General features: G+C 45.1%; 1 protein-coding gene across 1 annotated transcript in view; it reads left to right on the top strand.

Annotated features, from left to right (window-relative positions):
* The window catches only part of Gnptab (N-acetylglucosamine-1-phosphate transferase subunits alpha and beta), a 71227-nt gene that overhangs the window by 45787 nt on the left and 11314 nt on the right, over positions 1–14126 (top strand). The window contains exons 8-16 of the mRNA XM_021204748.2: positions 4858–5019; positions 5819–5998; positions 6189–6359; positions 7687–7810; positions 8743–8946; positions 9338–10377; positions 12138–12337; positions 12538–12757; positions 13837–13950. Coding sequence (XP_021060407.1) covers positions 4858–5019; positions 5819–5998; positions 6189–6359; positions 7687–7810; positions 8743–8946; positions 9338–10377; positions 12138–12337; positions 12538–12757; positions 13837–13950 — 2415 coding nt within the window. The remainder of the gene's footprint in view (positions 1–4857; positions 5020–5818; positions 5999–6188; positions 6360–7686; positions 7811–8742; positions 8947–9337; positions 10378–12137; positions 12338–12537; positions 12758–13836; positions 13951–14126) is intronic.

Here is a 14126-nt window from a genome sequence, read left to right as displayed (position 1 = left end):
GTTTCATGTACAGAGTTATTTCAATTGTGTTAAATTATCTTCAGGCTATATGTATATGGTATTAAAGGCTTGAGTTTCATCCCCCAAATAGTTCACCAATCTAGAGAATGAAAGGGAGTCCTCCTTCAGCGACTCTCTCTCTCTCTCTCTCTCTCTCTCTCTCTCTCTCTCTCTCTCTCTCCTTTTTTATGAGATAGGGTCTCACTATGTAGCCCTAGCAACTGCAAGATCTTTCTGTCTCCTGAGTGCTGCTCAATCCTGCCAATTCTGAAACAAAATAGATACCGTGTCATAGAGGAGCCTGCCTTTAATCCCAGCACTCAGGAGGCAGAGGCCCAGGGATCTCGAGGCCTCCATAGCAAGTTCCAGACTGTAAGACCCTGACTCAAAAACCAGCTCTTAACACTAGGACTCTTCTAGTCTGAAGCATTTTAAGTAAAGGATGCTTGGCCCTGCACTATTACTTCTAAGACACCTTCAGCGACTTCCATGAAAATATCTCATGCACTTGGCTTTTAGTCCTTGTCCTTCCCTACTGTTTTATTCTTGGACAAATAGTCAGCAGATGAAGCAGCAATGTGGAACTAGCTTTAGCTTTGGGACAGCCCTCAGGACACTTTAAAACCTTGCACCCTTGACTTATCAACTCACTAAACACTGCCAGTTTGTTTTTCCGCTAGCAGTAGCAGAAGCGTTTTTAATCCTAAGGACTTCTTTTTTTTCTAACATATATTTGCTGTTTATTTGGGAATTTCACATAATGCCCCCCAAGATCACAATCACTTACTCTCCAGTCCTCCCAGGTCTGCTTCACCCCACTGTTGTGACCTGTTTCCCTCCCCCACCCCATACCCCAGAAAAAAAGCAACCAGGTCCAATCTGTGTGGCCCATTTCCTCCCTGGAGCGGGGTCAGTTTTTCCTGACACACACACCTGCCAGAAGCCATCACTGCAGAGCTCCACGTCAGCACTCCCATCACAGTTGTTAAAGAATCCTCTTCCATGGCTTCCTCTGTAGGCTCTTACTTTTGGGGGGTAGGGTGTTGGTTGTCACAGAAGCCTCCTGTGCCTTCTCGTTCTCAGATGTGAGTCTTTAGTCCTCAACACTGTGGCCCAGGTAGACCTCCTAAAAGGACATCCTAATGATATGAAAACCAAATCAGCCAAAGCTAAAGACTGGTTCTGTCCGCTGAGCTCTGGGGCCTTAAAAGCCAAAACTAAAGACTGTTTCTGTCTGCTGAGCTCTGGGGCCTTTAAAGAGCTGCTGGGGGGGGGGGTATGTCTTACAGGAGAGCCTCGGCCTCGCTCTGGAATTTGTTCTCCTACAACAGGTTTGCTCGCTTCTGTACTAACGGTCTTACCCCAGTATAAGTGTCCTATGCTCACAAGATGTGTAGCAGTATCCGGGCTTCTGTTCTCTGGATCAGAGCCTCCTTAACCTTCCCACCCACAACACCTTTGGCTGAGAAATTTTACATGAGTGTAGTTGTATAGATATAGGAAATAGATAATCAGTTATAAGGAAACTTTTGTTATTTACAGTGTGAGTGTGTGTGTGTCCATGTAACACACACATGCTACAATGTGCATGTATGGAGGTGACAGCTTTCAGGAGTCAGTTCTGTCCACCATGTGCGTGGATCCTGAGAAACAAACTGAGCTGGCCTCAGACTCACAGAGCTCCGTCTGCCCCTGCCTAGTGCTGAAGTTAAAGGCGTGTGCAACCATTGCCCAGCCTTCAGTGGTTTTCAGCTGAGGTTCGTGTTCTCTCTCTCTCTCTCTCTCTCTCTCTCTCTCTCTCTCTCTCTCTCTCCATAAGTGCTAAGAATTCTTCCTAGAAATAGTGCAAATGGTAGAAACATGTTTACAGGTATTTTAGACAATTTTGAGGCTAAGCACATACCTCAGTAGGGTGGATGCCAGCATAGCATACCAGAGCCCCAGGCTGAGTCCCTAGCACTGCCTAAAACTTGGAGAGGCCTGCAGTCCCAGCTCTGCAGAACTGGTGACCAGACAATCAGGAGTTCCAGCTAAGTTCCATCAGAAACCACAGCTACTCAACCTTACCAGAAAGCAGCATGGCATTTGCTACCAAACTAATTAATTAAGTAAAAATCCAGGATCAAGGTACATCTCAGATCCTTTTCCAGGAACAGATGCTTCTAGTGCAAGTAATAAAAGTTGCAGGATTAGGCTGCCACCTAGTGGTCAGCAGAGGCCACTTCATGCTTGTTATCCTGCCTCAATCTTATGTTTTGTTTTGTTTTTATTTTTTATTTTTATTTTTATTATTATCTTTTTAAAAGATTTATTTATTTATTATATGTAAGTACACTGTAGCTGTCTTCAGACACTCCAGAAGAGGGCATCAGATCTTGTTACGGATGGTTATGAGCCACTGCTGGGATTTGAACTCTGGACCTTCGGAAGAGCAATCGGGTGCTCTTACCCACTGAGCCATCTCACCAGCCCTATTATTATTATTTTTGAGAGGTGGCTCAGTGGTTTAGAGCACTGACTGCTCTTCCAGAGGTCCTGAGTTCAAATCCTAGCAACCACGTGGTGGCTCATAACCATCTGTAGTGGGATCTGATGTCCTCTTCTGGTGTGTCTAAAGAGTGACAGTGGACTCATATAAAATACATTTTGGAAGAATTATAAAATTAGATGTCATTTAAAAATAATGCTCTGGATTTTGGGCTCTTTCATTAAGATTCTCAGGTTGTCTTAAGACTTTCAAGCATTTTTTTTCTATTTAAATGAATGGTGCTGTGTTGGAAGCAGAGACTCACTTACACACGAGAGTCAAGTCAACTGCGTCCAGATATCATTTTTTTCCTTATATCATTAATACAGCAGCAGCAGCAGCAACAAACCTTTACACTTACTGGTTAACAATAAAAAAAAAATCTTGTTTCGTTTGTCTCAAAATGGAAGTTCCTAGCCCTTCAGGGATAGTTACCTTCTCTGCAGTGGTTTGGAACTCCATAGGAGCTGGGAAGGGAACAGTTTACACAGAACCTGGTGAACACCTGGCTCCTGTTTTGCTCTGACACTGGCTAACGATCCCGGACTGCCGCCTGTGGAGAGGAGAGCAGAGCAGAGAGAGGAATGCCCCTTTGTTTGGATTCAGAAAGGTCAGGTTCTCACTTATGGGACTCAGCTCAGCTGGCAGCAGGTCCTGGAAACCCCAGCCAGCTTACAGACTGCCTGCCTCTGTGGCATCTCCAAGCGTTTCAGTCCAGCCTTCCACGTGTAGTACGGGGACCTGCTTAGCCATCACCCATCCATCCATCCCTGCATCTCACAGGCCAGCTCTGCTATGGCAGCGCGAGCCTGGGTGGATGATCCATTAGGGCTCAGAGCAGTGCAGATCTCAATTTACACTCTAACCCTGGTACAGTGATTGCCCAAGGCAGTGTCTGGTGCCCATTACGTGCCCAGTCAGTGATAGTAATTGTAGAGAAAATGCTATAATTACCAAGTTAAAATGTAACACAGACTTGTAATCTGCCTCAAGGCTGTGGGGTAGGAGGATTGCAAATTCAAGGCCTCTCCAGGCACCTCAGTGAGATCCTGTCTCAAAAATAAAAGTAAAGGGGGCGTAGGGTGTAGCTTGGCGCCATTTCTGTGAGGCTTCAAAATTTACTTCCAAGGTAAAAACAATTTTGATAGGCGACATTAGGATGTAGGTATTTTCCCATTCAAGTTTGACAATAAATTATAATATTACAGTACTGTTTATTTATTCTAGAAATTGATTTTCCTCACTCTAGGGGGATCTTAGAGGTGTGGTGGGAACCCGTGAAATGGAAGGAAGGGGCACAGAGTCTTGCAGGGAGCGATGGGAACGCACCTAAGCACACCGCTTCCCGTTCCCCAGCACAGAGGCACGATGACAGCTATGGTGGCTGACTTCTTGAAGTCCTGATGTGTGCCAGGACAGTCAGGGTAAAGAAGCACAGGCAGGAGACCGTGTGCACACTGTTGGGGGTTAAGAGTTGACGGCATTGGTGGTGCACGCCTTTAATCCCAGCACTCAGGAGGCAGAGGCAGGCAGATTTCTGAGTTCGAGGCCAGCCTGATCTACAAAGTGAGTTCCAGGACAGCCAGGGCTACACAGAGAAACCCTGTCTCAAAAAAAAAAAAAAAAAAAAAACAAACGCCTGGGCGATCAATGGCAGGCAGATCTCTGTGGGTTCCAGAGTTCAAGACCAGCCCGGGCTACAGAGCAAAACCGTCTCAAAAAAGCAAACAAAACAAAATAAAACAGTTGACGGCATGCATGACAAAAGGAGGGAAGGCCACACATGGAATCCTATGGTTCTTCTGGCTCGGGGGCCACCAGGAACTGCTTAAGAACTGAGTTAGACTTGTGTGTTAATTTCTGCCCTATAGATTAAGAAGGTAGAGGCGCCAGTGCAGCAGGAGGATTTTCTGTCTTCAGTGGGGTGGTTTCTCCTTAGTTTAAGCCAGCCCTGAAAAATTAGACGAATTTCATAAAAGCGTCACCCTCTCAGGAGATCTAGCATCTCTTGTGGGCACTGTGGCGTGGCTCTGACACTCGGGGTGTCTTGTTCACACTGGCCTCCACCCTTATTGTTGTAGTCATCTGGGTCACACTGGGGTCTGTGATACTGTCTTTATGTGTCAAGATTAAAAGTTTAAAGACTGAGTGTGATGACTCACACCTGTATAATCCTAGCACAGGGAGGCTGAGGCAGAAGGATTGCCAGGAGTTTAAGGCCAGCCTAACCCTGTTTCAGAAACAAATAAGTGAATATATCAACAAATGAATAAATAAGTGTAAATCTGTGTTTATTCACTGAGCTCACGTGTCTCTCTGTAACCTCTCAGTTGCGGCTGTATTCGGAGGCCAGTGTCGCTCTTCTGAAACTGAATAACCCCAAGGGTTTCCAAGAGCTGAACAAGCAGACCAAGAAGAACATGACCATCAACGGGAAGGAGCTGACCATCAGCCCTGCGTATCTGCTGTGGGACCTGAGTGCCATCAGCCAGGTAAGGAGTGCAGGTTCCTTCAGCCCAGGACAGGGACTCAGACTATCTGCCATTGCCAGAGCTGCACAGCTGGGGGAGCGGTCGGCTGAGGAATTAGACTGTTAACATTTCACAAATCGATGTATTACGAGGAAGAGGAGGGCTTAACTGAGAGGTGGCCTGACTAGAATGTTTCCAAACCTCCGTTCTCTACCGCTGGTTTGCTGCTTATTGAGAGGAATAAGGCTGAAGGGATGGCTCAGCTGTAAAGAGCACTTGCTGCTCTTCCAGAGAAGTTTTGCCTGCAGCACCCACATCAGATGGTTTCTAACCTCCTATGACTCTGGTTTCGAGGGTTCTGACACTTCTCTGGCCTTCTAGGGCACCTGCATACACATACACTCACAGTCACTCACCAGTGTAAACAAAAAATAAGTAAAGCTTTGGACAGGCTAGATAGCACATGCCTTTAATCCTGGCACTCTAGAGGCAGAGGCAAGCAAATATCGGAGTTTGAAACCAGCCTGGTCTACAGAGCAAATTCCAGGATAGCTTTCCAGGGCTACACAGAGAAAAATACAAAAAGGAAAAAAAGAAAGAAAGAAATTAATTAGTTCCAACAGTCCTGCCTACAGCCCGATCATATGGAGGCATTTCCCAGTTGAGGTCCCCTCCTCTCAGATGGCTCCAGCTTGTGTCAGCTTGACATAAAACTTAGCCCTCTGAGAGCAGAGCAGGCATAGGATGAAGACGAGCTGGCATTTAGAGTAGATGCTTCACTTCACATCTTTCTGTGCCCACTATCTCTCCCATCTCCCAGTCCAAGCAGGATGAGGACGTGTCTGCCAGCCGCTTTGAGGATAACGAAGAGCTGAGGTACTCACTGAGATCTATCGAGAGACACGCCCCATGGGTACGCAACATTTTCATTGTCACCAACGGGCAGATTCCATCCTGGCTGAACCTTGACAACCCTCGAGTGACCATAGTGACCCACCAGGTGGGTGACTTTGCACATACAGCGAGGCTGTGGTTTCAGTGTGGTACAGTGATGTCACGATTTCGTCGTTCTCCCCTTCTCCGCCTCCATGTCTTTTTGAATTAACACTCCTCTTTTCCCCCTTGCTGAAAATGCCCAACCAAATCAAAGCCACTCACGTTTGCCCTCTGTGTGTGTTTTCTGTTAAAAGGACATTTTCCAAAATCTGAGCCACTTGCCTACTTTCAGTTCCCCTGCTATTGAAAGTCACATTCACCGCATCGAAGGGCTGTCCCAGAAGTTTATTTATCTAAATGACGATGTCATGTTTGGTAAGGATGTTTGGCCGGATGATTTTTACAGCCACTCCAAAGGTCAAAAGGTAAGAGATAGGTGGGCGCCTGGCTAGAAAATCTGTAGCAGAAATCCATGTGCACATTTCTGTATTTGAGTATTAACAAGCAGGCATTTATGACTTCCGAGTCAGCAGTTAGGCGGTAAGAGGACTACATAGAGATTGCTTTCCCGCGGTCTCAGATAACCAGAATTAGTCTCAGATAACCAGAATTCCCTTTTTTTTTTCCTCTTTGACCCTTTGTATTTTCTGCTATAACAAATCCACTTTGCAACAAACTTGCAGCTAGAGTGCCAGGAAAATGCCCAACATAGAAAATTAGCTTAAAATAGTGCTTAAAGAAGTGGGAAGTGAGCCTGGCAGTGCTGGCACCTCTAATCCCAGGTTGGCAGATCTGTGAGTTAAAGGCCAGCTTGGTCTAAAAGAGTGAGTTCCAGGATAGCCAGGGCCATACAGAAATCTTGTCTCAAAAACCAAGCTATGCACACACACACACACACACACACACACACACACACACACGGCAGTCTTGGGGATAGTTGGGGGAGTGGGGGAGGAGCTGCTGGTTTAAATCAGGTGGTATGGGTTGACCTCCTGTCTGCACTGAACTGGATTTTTGCCCCCCTGTGGGATCAGCCCAGGAACTCACATATGCTACAGAGCCAAACTTCCATAGAGCCAGACTTTTAGCTATTGGCAAGCTCTAGTTTCAGTTTAGATTTTAAAGTAAACTTTGAATAAGTATACTGTGTAAAGGAACCAAAAAAAAAAAAAAAGGGAAGGTGTGTGTTTATTGTTCGTGGATTTAACTTATAAAGTGATCATACACCACACAACTCATATTAGGAGCCCTGAATGTTAGAGTAATTTGTAATTTGTCTAAACATGGCCTCCGAATGGAGATAACGGCTCCTAGCTTCATCTTCTATTTCCCTCAGCCTTCAATCCGGTTATGTGTGATTGTACACAGGGGTTACTAGTAAGTGTCAATAGCTAAAGAGTGAGTGTGACAGAGTCCCTTCCTCCTTTGGCATGTTTTTATACTCACATGTAAGTCTGACATTGGGTATTTTATGTCAAAGTAGGGGCATGTTATTAACACTAATCCGTGGCTGAGTCTTTGTTCCTGAAGCAGATGTTCCCAGGAATCACCATGGGTGTCATGAGTGACCATCAGCAGCCAGCTCGGCTGGCTTAATGCTCCAGTGGGCATCAGCCGACCTAAGGCAGCGCCGAATATCAGCCGCCAGTCTGTGGGAAACCAGATTTTCTTCAGGCTACTTTACAGTTAAATTTTAATTCAAGAGTAAAAAGTGTCAGAACTTACTGTAGTTTCTCTTCGATTTTGTCACAGGTTTATTTGACATGGCCTGTGCCAAACTGTGCAGAGGGCTGCCCGGGCTCCTGGATTAAAGACGGCTATTGCGATAAGGCCTGTAATAACTCAGCCTGTGACTGGGATGGCGGAGACTGCTCTGGTGAGGATGTGCTGGGACCTGTTCATCTTCTCATCCTTAATCCTAGGCACACGTGCTGCTGACACGCTAGAATCTAGAGATCCCTGGTCGGTGTTGCTGTATGGCCCAGTTGATTCATGGGATCCATTGTTGAAGGCACCTCTCTGGTGTAGGCACCGCCCTTGGAAATATCTTTTGTTATTACTTAAAGCATCTAGGATACTCTTAATTATGTGAAACCAAGGATCGTTCTTGCTGGTTCTACAGGAGTATAGTAACTTTCAGTGGGAAACTCCAGTACGATGTGAAATGAGTTGCAGCAGAAATCGTGCTTATCTACTTAGTACTCCCCCCATGCCACTTTCCCCACCTCTCCCCACCCCACTCCCACCCCCAGCTTCCCCACCCCCACAAACTGCCATGTACCCTTGGACTTGATGTTGGCACTTTTTAAAATGTGTTCACTTACTAGCTTTCAGTTCCAAAAGCACTACATTCTAGAGCATTACTTATTACACATTTGAATTTGGGGGGGGGGGGCCGAGAAAGAGAAAGTACACAGATGTTATTATCCTGATGTTCTAGAAGACAAATGGCTGGTTAGTGTGTCCTAATGAGGAAACAAAATGTCACAGCTATGTCTCAGTGTTCTTTGTCGGGTGCACTTTTGTAAAATACAAGCAGCTGCAGGGAGCGAACACTGCAGAGCAGACCCAGAACTGTTAACAGGTGACCTGTTTTGCTGTCTCGCCCTAGCTGCCACTACCTGTATTCTACCAGCCCATACTTCTTCTGGGGACCTTCTGAGGACACACACAGTGTCCCCTGAAGAGCGGGGATGAGACTTTGTAGCTGCAGTTCATGTATCTATCAGTCTAGCAAACATGATGAGCAGTCAGTCCTCTTTCATGGCTGGAAGTCCTCCAAAGATTCTCCCTTCCTCCTCCCTCCAGGTAATACTCCAGGGAGCCGGTATGTTGCAGGAGGCGGGGGTACCGGGAATATTGGAGCCGGACAGCACTGGCAGTTTGGTGGAGGAATAAACACCATCTCTTACTGTAACCAAGGATGTGCAAACTCCTGGCTCGCTGACAAGTTCTGTGACCAAGCGTGCAACGTCTTGTCCTGCGGGTTTGATGCTGGTGACTGTGGACAAGGTATGTTTGTTGCAGTGAAAACATTAGGGACAAATAGCTAAACACACAGATACCTCTATGGTTGTCACTCTTTAAGTGACACTCGATGGTTGTCATTCTCTAAAGTAATTCTTCTCAAATGGGAAAAAAAAAAAAAAAAGTTGAAATTTATTGATAAAAGTCACACACCACATCTTTGTGCCGAGTCAGGGCTAACATTCCATGTAAATTGCTATGGTCACCTTACATGGTAACATGAGCCATATACCCAAACCTTGTATTAAACTTTGTGAGCATTTTAAGGTAAATTTAAAGTTATCTTTAGAAAATAAGAACTTGACCCCAGAGACTTAAGGCCAGGGAGTAAAAATGCCTAATTAAAAAGAAACCATGTTTGTGTTTTTTCCTCTAGATCATTTTCATGAAATGTATAAAGTAACACTTCTCCCAAACCAGACTCACTATGTTGTCCCCAAAGGTGAATACCTGTCTTATTTCAGCTTTGCAAACATAGCCAGAAGAGGAGTTGAAGGGACCTACAGCGACAACCCCATCATCCGCCACGCATCCATTGCAAACAAGTGGAAAACCATCCACCTCATAATGCACAGTGGAATGAACGCAACCACGATATATTTTAACCTCACTCTTCAAAACGCAAACGACGAAGAGTTCAAGATCCAGATAGCAGTAGAGGTGGACACGAGGGAGGCGCCCAAACTGAACTCTACAACTCAGAAGGCCTATGAAAGTTTGGTTAGCCCAGTGACACCTCTTCCTCAGGCTGACGTCCCTTTTGAAGATGTCCCCAAAGAGAAACGCTTCCCCAAGATCAGGAGGCATGATGTAAATGCAACAGGGAGATTCCAAGAGGAGGTGAAAATCCCCCGGGTAAATATTTCACTCCTTCCCAAAGAGGCCCAGGTGAGGCTGAGCAACTTGGATTTGCAACTGGAACGCGGAGACATCACTCTGAAAGGATACAACTTGTCCAAGTCATCCCTGCTGAGGTCTTTCCTGGGGAATTCACTAGATACTGAAGTGAGACCTCAGGCTAGGACCAATGAGACAAAAGACAACCTGCAGGTCCCGCAGGAAAACCCTTCTCACCAGCGTCCACATGGCTTTGCTGGTGAACACAGATCAGAGAGATGGACCGCCCCGGCGGAGACAGTGACCGTGAATGGCCGTGACCATGCTTTGAATCCACCCCCGGTCTTGGAGACCAATGCAAGATTGACCCAGCCTGCACTAGGCGTGACTATATTCAAAGAGAACCTCTCACCGCTGATCGTTTCCCCAGAAAGCCACTTGCTAAAAGAAGAGGAGAGAGACAGGGCAGAAGGCAATGCTGTACCTGTAAAGGGATTAGTGCCTGGCAGAAGGTTGCAACAGAATTACCCAGGCTTTTTGCCCTGGGAGAAAAAAAAGTATTTCCAAGACCTTCTTGATGTAAGTTAGAGCTAGCCTTGTTCTTTGTCATGCCTTGGAACATAAATAACTTTCCAAGTGGTAACGTAATAGCGACTACCATTATATCTAGCATTTTCCTGAGACCACAACGGAAGCAAGTGCTTTTCTTGAGTGACTTTCACTGAATTTTTTTCCCAGTAACCCTAATAATATACATGCCACATAAAACGTGAATAAGGATTTTAGCTCCAGTGGAGGCTGGGCAGGTGGAAAGAGCAGGACTGACATCCTGTCTCTCCTTAACCTGTAGATCTGATACCATCTTGCCGCTGAGGAAACCTGAGGTTCAGATAAATTCGTTAGCATTTCCAACATCAGTGGGACCAACAGGCCTCATGTCATTTCCGGCCTTCACGATGACATGGGGTCATTTTCCTCCGGGTGCTGCCACAGTGCTAAACACTGGGGAACACAAGTCCCAGTCACTCTTCAGGAAGACTGAGAGGCCACTAGGAGGGGAATTCAAAGCTGATGATTGTGGCCGTAAGGTATCTCTGTTGAGATTGGGCAAGGGGTCCCAAGGGAGACGGCCTCAGCTTTGTCCAAGGCATTAGGGAAGGCTTCCGGGAATCCGCCCCCGTGAGCTGATCATAGACGGGTTGGAGTTGACAGGCCAAGAAAAGTTGGACAGTAAAGAAGTTGCTGAAGCAGGGTCTGTGTGTCTTGTTCCTCTCAGCCCCTTTGGGAGACATCCTTTTGCCTTACACTTTAGGCACTTGCTACTTGAGTGGAGGGTGGCAGGTTCTGACCTTTAATACACTTTCCTAACTTCCTGAAAGTATAGACGTTTGGCTGTAGACCAGTGCAGTTTTTAAGCAGTAGGAAATCTGCCATAGGAAGGGAAGAGCTTGAATCTCCCTCCCTGAGATGGATGAAGGGCCGTCCTCTGGTCTTTTCTCTAGGTGCAGAAGCAGCCAGCTATATGGTTTCTGTGCTGCAGTGGCCATCCACGAGTTCCCTGGTTGCCTCTGATTCAGTACCTGTGTGGAAGGAGTCCTTGGCAGCCCTTATGTTTTTCCTAAAGCTGGACATTTGCAACATTTTACAGCTACCGCATCTCAATACAACATATCTTATGCTTCAGTTTTTATTTCCATTGGTAGACTTGCTAGGTTTCATCCTTGAAAATTTTGGGTCCTAAAATGTGGCACCACCTCCCAGTCCCATTGTGCACAGGAACGCTTGCTGTTCAGTATGCTAACCAGAACTGGCTCTTGTCTTTTCTGCACGTTGTTTTCTTCAGTTTGGGAAGCACAAAATTTCTTCCACTAAAATATGTTCAAATTCTTTGCCAATTTTCTTGGACTGTTGAGTTCTACCTAACTGGATTTATCTTTATCATAGTGTGAGCTTATCATACAATGAGCTCAATTTCTTTTAGTCATATTCAAAACTCAAATACATGCTTTGTCACCAGCCAAAATAGCTTGATGTTTGAGACACTATATCATTTGTATGTAAATAATTTTTCTAAATGTTGTACCAAACTGGCTTTAAAGTCATGTTTTCTGCGACTAGTTTTTGATGCATACCTGGCCCGTCACATTGTTGTTACTCTCAAGCCAGTGCCTGAGGTCCTTAAAGAGACCTGACATCATGAACTTCCCTCATCTTTGAAGACTATTAGGGACCAGTTGTTATCACGTTCTCTAACACGGCCCGGTGGTGCCTTTATCGCTTGTTAATAGAATCCACTCTGGACTAAACACAAGTTGTGAGTTGTGGAATTCTCCTTTCAGGAGGAAGAGTCATTGAAGACCCAGTTGGCGTACTTTACTGATAGCAAACACACGGGGAGGCAACTAAAAGATACATTCGCAGACTCCCTCCGATATGTCAATAAAATTCTCAACAGCAAGTTTGGATTCACATCCAGGAAAGTCCCTGCACACATGCCGCACATGATTGACAGGATTGTTATGCAAGAACTCCAAGATATGTAAGTCTTCCTTGTGCCTGGGTTGCCTGCCTGGGTACTTGGCATTTGTATATTTGCCCCCACTGAGTCTGTGGCCTTCATATCTGATGAGTCGAAGGTGCCGTATAAATAAGACATGAAGACAGACTTCTGTTCTCATAGACGTGCAGTACTGTACGTGCCCCGGGGTCTCCAGAGCTCTCTGTGTTATATTTGGACAGGTTCCCTGAAGAATTTGACAAGACTTCATTTCACAAGGTGCGTCACTCTGAGGACATGCAGTTTGCCTTCTCCTATTTTTATTACCTCATGAGTGCAGTTCAGCCCCTCAATATTTCCCAAGTCTTTGATGAAGTAGACACCGACCAATCCGGTGTCTTGTCTGACAGGGAAATCCGAACACTGGCCACGAGAATTCATGATCTCCCTTTAAGCTTGCAGGTAAAGTATTGTTTTAGCCTTATGCTTGTGACGTGTTAAGGAAAAAAAGCTGTAATTCTGATATTACCTCTTTTTCTGCTGAATTTCAAGTAAAGAGAATTCTGAATATTTAATGTATAGACTGGTAACACATCCATTTATTAAAGCCAGAATTAAAATAATGTTTGCAATGTGTTTTTGTGGCATTGCATTGGGATTAGTCATCTATTATCTGAGGCTCCGGAGAGTCACGTGGTAGATAACCTGCACATGATCCTTGTGACAGGTTCATTCCAGGCCTGGAGGTGTGACTGACTGGAGTCACACCTCCTTCCATAATCCTTAGGAATACAAAACTCATACATGGAGATACTAACATGAATTAGTTGTCCAGCATTCTCTCTTGTTGACCCTGGGTCACTTGTGGAAATGTATCTCTCAAGCCTTGTGTTCTTTAAGATGAGGATGAAATTGTTATTGTTGTATAGTCTCATTGTGCTCTTTTGAAATGTTTCTGTTTTATATTTAAGAATTTTATTGCTTTTGAACCATTTAAAATACCCATTTTTTTAGACTTTCACATACCTTTTTCTTTTATTTTTTTTAAAGAATTTTTTTAAGATTTTTATTTTATTTATTATATGTAAGTACACTGTAGCTGTCTTCAGACACTCCAGAAGAGGGAGTCAGATCTTGTTATGGATGGTTGTGAGCCACCATGTGGTTGCTGGGATTTGAACTCAGGACCTTTTGGAAGAGCAGTCGGGTGCTCTTACCTGCTGAGCCATCTCACCAGCCCCTCACATACCTTTTATTATGGTTTTTCCTTTTTGAGATTATATCATTTCCCTGTTGCCTTCCCACCCTCCAACTCCTCTCATGTTCCTCCCTCCTTGTTCTTTTCCAGATTCATGCCCTTTTCCCCCCATTAATTGTTGTTAGATGTGTGTGTGTGTGTGTGTGTGTTTGTGTGTGTGTATGTGTGCACATAAATACAACCTGCTCAATCTGTATGATGTTCCTTGTACACACATACTTTTTATTTTTAATCCACGGTTTTATCTATAGTTTTATAACAGATTTGTATTTTGCTCTGTTAGGATTTGACAGGTTTGGAACACATGTTAATAAATTGCTCGAAAATGCTCCCCGCTAATATCACTCAACTCAGCAACATCCCACCGACTCAGGAAGCATACTATGATCCCAACCTGGTGAGTTCCGTGTTACTCCTTGTAAGGTGCACTCCTCCCTTCCTGTGAGCTCATCAAAATGAGAGGTGAAGTAGCAGCACCTGTAACACAGCTGCATCTTGCCTTAGACTCTCTCCCTGCTCTGCACATGTTTAGACTGGCTGCTTAGGTGCACATGTAACACAGCTGCATCTTGC

Source organism: Mus pahari, chromosome 9 (genome assembly GCF_900095145.1).
Source record: "Mus pahari chromosome 9, PAHARI_EIJ_v1.1, whole genome shotgun sequence".
Classification (NCBI taxonomy): domain Eukaryota; kingdom Metazoa; phylum Chordata; class Mammalia; order Rodentia; family Muridae; genus Mus; species Mus pahari.
Note: the sequence above shows the minus strand (reverse complement) of the source record. Positions and strands in the feature narration are given on the sequence as shown.